Source organism: Limulus polyphemus, unplaced genomic scaffold, assembly GCF_000517525.1.
Source record: "Limulus polyphemus unplaced genomic scaffold, Limulus_polyphemus-2.1.2 Scaffold2438, whole genome shotgun sequence".
Lineage (NCBI taxonomy): Eukaryota > Metazoa > Arthropoda > Merostomata > Xiphosura > Limulidae > Limulus > Limulus polyphemus.
The window spans coordinates 23663-35772 of NW_013668048.1; the positions used below are offsets into that span (position 1 = coordinate 23663).

At 30.1% G+C, this 12110-nt stretch overlaps 1 protein-coding gene across 1 annotated transcript in view; it reads left to right on the top strand.

Moving 5' to 3' along the window:
• The first annotated feature begins 1910 nt into the window (after positions 1-1910).
• LOC106466954 overlaps positions 1911-12110 on the top strand; it is a 15730-nt gene continuing 5530 nt past the window's right edge. The window contains exons 1-2 of the mRNA XM_013927270.2: positions 1911-2250; positions 10552-10795. Of these exons, the coding sequence (XP_013782724.2) occupies positions 1911-2250; positions 10552-10795 (584 nt within the window). The remainder of the gene's footprint in view (positions 2251-10551; positions 10796-12110) is intronic.

Consider the following 12110-nt stretch of genomic DNA (forward strand, 5'->3'; position numbering starts at 1 on the left):
ACTAATTATGACATCAAATATGATTTGCATTTATTAATATGCAAAATAAAATAAAGTTTGCACATGATTAATATGTATAAGAAAGCTGTGAATGTTTGCTTGAAAAAGATATTGAAAATTGAATATAACATTGAATTTTATTGAAAAGGACCTTGAGGTTTTACACTGTTTGTGGTACTTGTGTATTTGTATTACACCTATACTTACATGTTAAGTAGAATTTAGTAATATATTTGAAGCTTATACTTGTTTAGTAGAATATTGATTGTTAAATGGTATTTTGCTAATTATCATATATATAATCTTGACGGTTTGTTTTGTTTGCTCATTTTGAGAATGTAATTAATTTGTCAACGATTAATATTGAGCCTTATTCAAGCATTCCTCTTTCGTCAAATCCACATATTCGCTAACTGACTATGGAAATTATATTCGCAGTTACTGAACTGTTAGTGTAAGATAACAAAAAAATTATACTTGTACCATGTTTACTGTATACAGAAGAAAGTAAGTTAAACGTGTTCTCTGTTTTACACAATATTACTTTAAGTATAGATCATGTCCTGTGGGTGTTTGTTGTGTTTTATTGCTGTGAGAACCAAATGTTTTCTGATATACCTCATGTTTAATGCTTTTTGCCTTTTGGATATTAACCCACAGTTATATTATGTGATACATGAAAGCCATCTGTTTATATAATTAATATCTACTGTTATTGACAGTTCTTGCTGTTCATGAGCTTCAAAGAATATAAGAGAGACTTACTAATATGTATCTTTTTTTACTTTGTCTCTCAGTGGCTCAGCAGTAAATCAGTGGGCTAATAATGTTAAAAATTGGGTTTCGATACCGAAGCAAGCAAGCACAGATACCCCATTGTGTAGATTTTAGCTTTACAACAAACAAACTTTGCCTTTCACTGCTTTTAGGTAACTAGACATCTACATTTAAGTAAATCAAAATGGTTATTGTATAAATAATAAGACTGATATTTGAGCATTAAAGAGAAAACTTGTATTAGGAAAGTCTTTAATTTTGCAATCAAAATTTAAGTTTGAAACTCTAAAATATTTGGTTTTTTTCTTTGGTAAACATTCAGTGACATAAAAAAAAGCAACCTTAGAATGTAAACCTACATTAACTTTCTTTTCCAGCTTTTTTTGTGTAAAAAATCTACATTCTCATGTTGCAGTATTAAAGTAAAAATTTTCTGTTTCTCATTCCTCCCTACTCTTAAATTGTTTTTATTTTTAAAATACAAATTATGTCATTAATATAAAATGATAAAACCCTATAACCTGAGTGCTTTTTAAAGGTGGACCTTTCTTTTCAGGGGCAAACTTATTACTACAGTATATACATTAGCAGTATATAGTTTTGTCCTAGAAACACTTGTGTTGTAGCTACAGGTAAATATTGGTACAGATATGTTGAAGCATAATTGCCAAGCAGATTAGACAATAATCTGATAGAAAACTATAATTGAATTGGTGGTTGATGTTTTGATTATTACAAATGTTTTTTTTATAGTATTGTTATTTTCTTGTCATTGCATTTTAATTTTATAGTTTAATATCAGATAAAACATGATCTGGAGATTAAGATTAGACAAAGGTGTCTTTGAGAGACATGTGCAGGGATATTTTCATTATGTAACTACCAAATATCTAGGCTCCAGTTACATTTGTATATATAATTCAGTCTCTGAACACATGTGAATTCTTATATATGTGTATGTCATAATTGGAAAACTTAAAACATTTAGTTGTATGCTCACATTTTTATGTAAATTTAACATATAAATAGAATGTTAACTTTGCCAGTTTGGCAGTGTAGTAAAGAGAGAACTGTAGTTGCAATAGAATTGTTTTGTTAGCTCTGGAATAACCATCTGTATATACCCAGAATTTATGCTGCATAACAATAATTTGTTCATTTCACTTCTTTTTTCAGATAATTCAACAAAATCAAAAGCAGCCATTGAAGTTTCTGTTTATGACATTCATGCAACGATTGTAGAGATAGATTGGCACTCAAGAGTTGTTCATCAACAGAATCTCTCAGATTGTGAATTGGTGTACAGGCAACTTGACAGTCCAGAACAGGTCGAGGTTTGGTCAAACTTTATACCAACTGGCCATGTTTTTCCACTCACAGGACTGAAAAACAATGTAACATACCGCTTCCAAATGATCTGCTATGATATGAGTAGCAGAAAATTGGAATCTAACTATCTTGAGTTTACAACAGGTAATGTGTAGCTTCTCAGCTTCATTGAATGTAACCTTAGAGTTGCTTTTTTTAATTTGATTAAACAAGCTAGTAATATGGGGTTGAACAATTCAGATGTGTAACAGTATTGATTAAACAAGCAAGTAATATGAGGTTGAACAATTCAGATGTGTAACAGTATTGATTAAACAAGCAAGTAATATGGGGTTGAACAATTCAGATAATACTGCTACACATCTGAATTGTTCAACCCCATATTACTTGCTTGTTTAATCAATACTGTTACACATCTGAATTGTTCAACCCCATATTACTTGCTTGTTTAATCAATACTGCTACACGATTAGACAAGCAAGTAATATGGGGCTGAACAGTTCAGATGTGTAGCAGTATTGATTAGACAAGCAAGTAATATGGGGTTGAACAATTCAGATGTGTAGCAATATTGATTAAACAAGCAAGTAATATGGGGCTGAACAGTTCAGATGTGTAGCAGTATTGATTAGACAAGCAAGTAATATGGGGTTGAACAGTTCAGATGTGTAGCAGTAACATTCTTCTGCAGGTGCTTGCCTTTAGTTTATTTCTTTGATAAGTTTTTTTTTTTTTCAGTGATGTCCGTAGGTGTTTGGAGTTTGAGGGTAAACAAAATATGTTTGTACAAGCATAACCGAAATATTTAAAACTGTTATACATGTTTGTGGTTTTTATCATATGCCCCATTTTTTAAATTTTTGTTGGAAAAGAGCAAATGAAAATAAAATATTTGTAAGTGTGGGGAAATGTACTAATTATTTGTGAAAGTAGGTTTATGATGTGCAGAGTTTTGTTTTTTTAACTATTGTAAGGAGTGATTTACTCATTCAGTGACATTTCTTTAGTTGTGTATCAAACTTGGTGTGTTCAGTTTCTTCTTTAATACATTTTCATCAGTACTTTTTGAGTTTGTAATTTTAACTGGGATTAAATTGGTAAGGCCAGAACACCTCAGTGCAATATGTTTTTCTGTGTTTGTATATTATAATAAAACTGGTTGAAGTAACAAAAAATAGACCCATCTCACTTTGAGTCATAACTTACTGTCACAGTGTTTTTGTAATGATTACTAGATATATATAGGTTATAAGTGACAGAATAACATCAAGTTCATTAATCACAATTAACTTGTAGTATTCTAACAAGCACTTAGGGCAGTTATTTTTTTCTCAGAAAACTTTAAATAATTTTGTCGTGGATCCACAAAGTGCAACAGATATATTTAACTGCATGCAGATGTGATTTGAGTAGCCCCAGTGCTGGAGTTTTTGTTGTTTTGTAAACTTGAAACTATGTTTAATGGTTTATTCAACTGATATTTAAACAGTTCATGAGAGTTGGTAAAGTTTTCAAAACTGAACAAGTATAGACACGTGTTAAAATGAATGAATAGTTATTTTACTGTGAATTTAAGTACAATATAAATAACCAGTTTAATAGTTTATCATCCTCATACTCTATATACTTATTTTTTTATAATTTAAGAATTAAAAATGTATCAAAGGATTCTTTCATGTCACTGATTCATTCATCAGACAGTGTTTTGGTCCTAATACAACCAATGATAATTGAAGTCAGCTTTGTGAGAAGTGGCCAAAATCAAGAGTTACAACTAAAATTCTGAAAATAACATTTGCAATAGTGCTGAAACAAAAATACATAAACATCTGGTAACATAATTATTGTTTTTAGTTTTACAATGTGCACTTGTTTTCATCAGTTACTTTGTATAAACTTAAACATGCATAAATGTAAACAACATTGAATAGTATTAGATGCATTAGGATTTGTTACTCTTGTGTTTTATTTATTTATTTTTTTTTTTAAGTAATTACAGTATCTTGGGTAACATTGTTTGGTTTTATGCACTATGGTTTAACATGGTACGTTTTATTTGAATTCCTAATTCTAAAAACATGGCATGGTTTTCAATTAAACATCAATACATTTTTGAGGTTAGTGTTGTATTTCTCTACTAAATAGAAAGTTGCAGCAAACACTTTCAACTAGTATATGATAAAGATAAAAATATATACAAGCCTTTGGAGCCTTGAACTAAATCTTATTGACAACTTATTAAAATGGAGATATTATTTGGCGCTCGTCATCTATTCCTTTTTTGGACAAGACTTGGGAGCATGTTTAAATTTAATTCATGGATGAACATAGTACAAAGAGGCATGTGTCTAAAGGTGTTGTTGTCTTCACAAATAATTATCTATATATTTGTTTTACAGTTCCTGAAAAATTTTTAATCCTCATCAAATAATCCATATCATAATTTCAGAAATCTTCCACTTATTTGTACAGGTAACTTTAAAAAAGATTTGACTGATTATGTGCAGATGGTAATAAAAGTAATGTTGTAAAAATATGTCAGCATTGTTTAACAATTATGAAGTGTTTTGCTTGGAAATTTTCTGAGATTAGAATTTATTTTCCTTCATTTTATAAAATGTACTTTAGGCATTGATTAAACAAATATAAACATTAGTGTTGACTTCAAGATAGTGTTACGGTGTGTCTTTATCATTGTCCCAAGGAGTGGTGAATGTTTTGTCAGTTGTTTGTTTATAAACTTGGCATCATTTCATCATAATATCACACATACATTCTAACCCAACTCCAAGTTGATGACACATTAAGTGTATAAAAGTTCATGCAAGTTGACACTTTCAAAAGATACTCAGTTTTATAGTTCAATAACTGTATTAGTGGCTTTGAATTTTTTGTTCTTTTCTTTTTGGTTTGATAACTTCTAAAGCAATTACAATTAAGTGCTTTAATTACTGAAAAAACCCAAGATACAAGATGTTAAGTAACTCTAAAGTCTTAACAAGGATATAGAAAATCCTTTTAATAACCTAGTGATAAAAAGGGACTTAACACTGAAATACTTTTTGATCCTGTCTTACACAACATTTTATAAGGTGTCATGACCTTAAAATTGGATCCTTCACTTGCTCTTTGGGCTTTAGTACCAATAGAATGAACTGTAAAACTAGATGAAATCATAACAGTTGTAGTCTTGATGTCGTCGTTATATCAAAAACTAAAAGGTGATGATGTAGTATATTAAAGAAAATCAAATAACCTTTTTGTTGCATTCCAATAAGTCTAAGAAGAAACATGTACTTTTAGAAACTCCAAAATTAAATTTTATAGTTTCTTTAGCCATATTGTTAATTTGTTTTATTTTTTTTGTAATGTTCCAATCTTGCTTCTTTTTATTTTTTTTAGGAATATTTGACACTTACATGATGAATGTATTAGGATTAAGCAAATTCAAATTATTTTATCTTTTGATGTTTAATCATTTTGTAATAAGAATTTTGTATTTAGTAACTATGATATTGTTAATTTGAAGGTGTGGGATTTTTATGTAGTATATTAGAATGTGTTGCATTGTTAAATATGTGTTCCTATTGTATATAAATACTTTGTATGTTATTTTATCAGTCACTAGAGAAAAATGTTGAGTATATATTCAGAGTTAGAAAAATTCATATTTTGCCATTGCACATGTTTTGCATATAAAACACAAAAGTAAATATTCTTTTATATTAGAAAGTGCTTTAAGTTGGGTAAAACAAGATGGCTACTAAACATCATTTCTATATATATATAAAAAGTTGCCTTGTTTAGTCTTGTTTATGCACATTTCATTCAATGCATTTTTTGGTTTTAAATAAACTTGTGAAAGGAACAAAAAATTTGAAAAATAAAGCATAAGATAAAGTTTTGTTCTGATTTTGTGTACTACATATTTACACCAAGCACGACTAAATATGGTTATCCTGTTCTCAGTTTGTCTTTATTCTCAATTACTAGCACTGTTGTGAAAAAAAATGTTAAATGTGATAAGCAAGACCATTTATAATATATGCAAATATCAATGAACACAGAATAAAAGCAGATATCAATCTGCCAACCTTGGCAAGCTTTCAGCTGTCTATCACATACTTTTAACCATATCTGTAGATATGTCATAAATAGCTTTCTCCTAAAACATCCATTCTCAATCAACACAGCCTCTATCATACAAGTATCAATTTTTTTATGTTCTATAAAGTTTTTGAAATACACTTTAGACCTATCAAGTGTTTTACATTCACATAACTTTTGTTTCTTTCACAAGTTTATTTAAAACCAAAAAAAACCACTGAATGAAATGTGCATAAACAAGACTAAACAAAGGAACTTTTTTTTTTATATAGAAATGATGTTTAGTAGCCATCTTGTTTTACCCAACTTAAAGCACTTTCTAATATAAAAAGAATATTTACTTTTGTGTTTCATATTCTCTAGAATTTACAAACAACTATAGCTTTAAAATTAATGATATATATATAAAAGTGCCTAGACTATTACTAGTCTTTCGTAGGTACTGAATATGACAGATGTAGTGTGGTTGATATATTATAACACTTCTTCTTTCACTCCTGGGTTCTTAGAATTAAATGTTTATAAGAAACCATGATAAAGAATCTGTAGAACAAGATTTTCTATGAAACAACAAAAAAAACTTAAAACAAAGTTGTTTGCAAAATACTGCTGTTAGTACTTGATTTATATATATACACATCTATACAAAAATAGTATTTAGTTTTGCATTATCTAATACATATACTGAAATAGTACTTTGACTGATTGGGGCTGTTTACAAAGAAGTTCATGTTGTTTCATTAACGTTTGAAAATTTAAGCATACCACGTGTCTACTGTTAAACAAATAGTTTGAAACCCTATTCATTATGCATGTCATACGTAATGCTAAAAGATAAAAGTTCTACTTCTGTCAGGCTCTTTGCATATATTCTAATGAATGTACTTGGTTTTGTTTCATAATGTAGTACAGCAGAAGTGAAAGGTAGTCAGTAATATAATATTATCTGGTGGTAAGTACCACATGTATAACAGTAATTGCATTTGAAAGTAGTTGAAGTGAACTACAGTAGCTTGTATTGATTTTCTCTATCTTGTGAGCACCACTGGCAGATTATTTGCTTTCTGATGACACAGCAGTCTCTTTGAATGTCTCTAACCCGTTACCAGAAGTATTGATCGAAAATTGGACAGGAACCTTCATCAAAACTTTGAAAGGGCTCATCAGTGTTTCGGATAAGATGAGTTTCAGTGAAGTACCACTTATCTCATAGAAAATGCATGAGCTGTTACCATGTCTAAGTTTATTTTATGAGGCATGTGATATCATGCTTCTATACCTACTGTCACGTATACACATTGTAACAACTTGGATTACTTTGTTTGTTTTTCATTCAAGTAGGGCCACTTGTAATCTGTTTAAACTTCATGTATATAGAATGAAGACCAGGTGTTTAATGATCCTTTGACATTTTTACTACTTCAATAAGTCTGAAATATGACTGCTATGGTTATAAATGTATAGGTACTTATTTGTGAATGTGTAATGAGGACTATTATTTTGATGTGTAAGTACTTATTTGTGAACGTGTAATGAGGACTGTATTATTTTGATGTGTAAGTACTTATTTGTGAACGTGTAATGAGGACTGTATTATTTTTATGTGTATGTACTTATTTGTGAACGTGTAATGAGGACTGTAAACATTTGATGTCTATGTACTTATTTGTGAACGTGTAATGAGGACTGTATGATTTTTATGTGTATGTACTTATTTGTGGACGTGTAATGAGGACTATTAATTTTTGTGTAAATATTTTGTATACTGTTTGAAGCAAGTCTTCAGATTATTCACAAGATTATAAGTGTACAGGCTAGAAATGTTATATTGACAAACTTAGAACAGTAAACATTTTTTTTCATAATCATAGTGAAATATATAAATTGGTGTTTTGTTACAGCTTATTAACAGTTGTTTGTTTATAAACATATTTATTCTTGTTTCTTATTACTTGTGAGCATTTTTTTTCTGTTGATGGTTTAATTTTTGAGGTAAGGTAGGCACCTCTTGTGATAAAACAAAAAAAAAACTTGCTTAATAACATTAGAAAAACATTTACAAGTGCTTTGACTCTGGGTATTTTTGAAAAATACAATTTTTACTCTTAACGTTTTATAAATTTTAACTCTGTTATTCTAAAAACCTTCTTTTGTGGTTTACAGTGATGTCAACATGTAAGTTGGTTTAGGAATGCTGAAATTGTATGTATACCTGATAACTATATTATGTTAATTAATGTGTGGTTGTAATTTACATAAACGTTTAATTGAAAAAAGCAATATACCCTTGAGTGATTTAATGTTACATATTTGATGTGGTACACAGTGCTTATTAGTTAGAAAGTTAAAATTTGAACACAGGAATATTACATCAAAACATTTAATAGATAGTTTCTAATGGAGATTCTTTTCAATTGTATCAGATTTTACGGAAAATATGAAGAAAAAAATAGCTGAATAAAGTATGTTATACTGACTTTTACCTTCATTCAGTTCTTTTTATTGAAATCCCATGTGTTTCATCTGCAACTTTATCAAAAATATAACGTACATTGCAGCAAACTGAATTCCAGTGAATTATTTCTGAAGTTCAAGTGTTTCTTTGATATATATATATATATATATAATACATGCAAAAGTTAAATGTTTAGTAAGAAATTGATCACTAAATAGTTAATGTGATGTTCCTGACATTGTATCGTTGGTATATAAACTGGACAACTTTTTACTTTTGGTATAGCTATATGTTAAACAAGGCTTATATACACTAATAAACACCTAAAGTTTTTTGTTGTTCAAAACTTGAAAATAGTGTTGATAACTGGACCAATTGTTGGTTGAGATGTTGCAAAAGAAATCTCTGCTGAAGCTTTTTGCCAGACACTAAGCATAGCAGAACCATTTGGAAAATGAACTATAGAAAATAGTACAGCTTATAAAATGAGTCAGATCAACGTAGGCCACTTCACAAAGATTGCAGGATAGAATTAAACATGTACCCACATCCATAAGAAATAACAGTGTGAAAGAAAATAATTTACCATGTCGCTCCTGTAAAAAAAAAGTTAAAGCACCAAAATGTGAATCAGCAATTGGCCAGCATTTACTAGTGAACCTGACAACTACATAGATAGCAGGTTTGAAATTATTGCAAATGGTCAGTCGACCTTTCATCTCTATATTTTGGAAGCCACCTTTATTAAAACACATAAACCTGTCCTTTGCCACCAAAAAGAATTTCTATACAATCTACACATCCTTCAGTAGGTCTGTGACATTTCATGATTGGCTAAAGAACATGCCAATCAGTGATTGCCTTACCACCCTACATTAATCTGACTCATTTTATAAGCTGTACTAATTCCTATAGATCATTTTCCAGATGGTTCTGCTATGATTAGTGTCTGGTGAAAAGCTTCAGCAGATATTTCCTTTGCAACATCTCAACCAACAATTGGTCCAGTTATCAACGCTATTTTCAAGTTTTGAACAACTCGACTTTCAAGATTTACGTATCTACATGTGCCGATGTTTCCATTTATCAACATTATATTTTAAGATCTGTGCAAGAACTCAGCTAACAGATGTTTCTGTATATAAAAGCTATCTTCAAACCTAGAGTCTAAAAACATTGGTCGTATCTTACACCTGAAAGGTCTTCCTTTCTCTTTCATTTTCTTGATTATATATGGTGAATTTTCCATTTAACTGAGCTGAAGAAGTGTAAAGACAAGTTCATCAAATGTACTCAAAATAAAGAATTACTTTCCAGGAGTGAGACCATGCTTTCATATCTTGAATTCATTTGAAGATTGTAGAAAAAATTACTGAGATTTTAAAGCCTGTTTTGTATATCATTATTAAACTTTTTAAGGTAATTTTTGCTGCTTCTCTAAAAAAAAGTGTATGAGAACATTATATATAAATTTCAGGGTGGTGGTTTTTAAAAACTGGCAGTGAGAATGTATTACAGTATTATGTATTAAGTGAATAACTGTAATTCTGCTGGTATTATATTAGTTTGACTAAAATCACTTTTATATTTATACAGTTTTACACTTTTTTTTTCACAAAAAACCAGTTTATTATTCATTTAATCCAGTAGCATTCTAAATAAGACATTCAGTTTATTATTGTTTAAATGATTGTCTAAATGGGCAGGAGTCTTCATATAAAGCTTGAAGCTAATCATTGTTTCTTATAACAAGAGTGTTTGTGGAGTACAACTTATCTCATCGATAATACACAAACTTGCATGTATATATGTTGAAACAAAACTTTATATTAGGTACAAGAAAACAGTAATATTAAATGTTTTCAATTGTTTTATATTTTAAGGTGTCAAGAAAAAGCCCAAAAGCTATATAGTCTCGTCAGATTCATACAGAAGTAACTACGACACTGTTTCCCGAGAGAACCCTTACCATGATGAAGAGGGTCTTCGGGATGTCCAGTCTTCCAGTGTGATATTAGGAGCTGTTTGTGGAATTGTGGGTTTTCTAATCATCAATGTAACTGTGGTGATGGCAGTGAAACGATACTCCCAACGTCAGATGAGACATCGTAGGATACTGGTAGTAGAGTAAGTACAATACTATTTGGAAATGTCAGATGAATGGGTATAATTTGATAACTTTATAATAATGAGAATACAAGTAACATAATCTGATCAGTACTTGGAAATACTTGTCTTTGTACATCCATTTCCAGATTTTCTAAATAATTTGGTAGGAATTAACTATATTTGAAACTACTACTCATGTATGCATGTGTGTGGGAAGGGGGGGGCTTGCCATTCATTCTTTGCATGGCCTTGCGTGACTGCACTACATCCAAATCTTTCCTGATAGCACCACACAATGCCAGAATTTTTAGTGTATTACTAGTGTTAGTAATAAAGTATTGTTACGTCTCCGTTTGTTAATTAACCTTCCATAACTTCGTTCCGACGAAATTTTAGCGACACAAGTCCTTACTTAATAAAACTGGTTTATTCTTTTCGAATACAACTTTATGATACACTTATTTTCAACAATCGCGCTAAAACAAACGCTATATCAACGAATGTCAATAATACTTCTGAGTGCAGTTCAATTACTCACTATCTACACACACATTACATTTATTCCGTCACGTTGTCACCCTCTTTTATATACCAGACTACCCTATATCTAGTAAATACTAGAGCATTCGCCAAGGTACAGGATAGTTCTAGAAAGCAGGTGGCGTGACACTAGTCACATGACCTTGCTGACGCAACAGTATTCATTCATTTCATATAGTTAAAGAATTTTGCAAATGGTCTTTTTCGAACAAAATTCTACAGTATAGTTCTTTTGGAATAGGCGGTTGCCAACAGATGAGAACAATAAATGGTTTAATCCTAATAAATAAATATTTATATTTATTTCAGTACTATACTGAGGTGGAACAGTTAGAGGATCACATTGCTAAATTAATCTGTTTTGACTGAGTTGATGTCGTGCCTTTATTTGGTAATGATGTATCTGTTTACAAATCATGAACTGACATCAAAGTTTCACATTAATACTAAATAATTAGTGTTCTTTCCTGTATTGATACCCTGCTTATGGAGGATAGTTCACAGCACATATTCTGCTTTGCACCCATTTCTGTCAGAGTTTATATCATTAAATGTTTCTTGCCAGAACAGTTATCTTTCACCATTGTTATTTCATTTGATGCACCTTCTTTATTAGGTTGATTTTAATTTTTGTGTTTAGTTTTTAATGTTCTTGAGAGTAATGTTGCGTCAGCGAGGTCACGTGACTAGTGTCACGCCACGTTTCTAGAACTATCTTGTTCCTTCGTGAATGCCCTAGCATTTACTATATATATGTTTGTCTGGTATATATATATATATATATATATATATA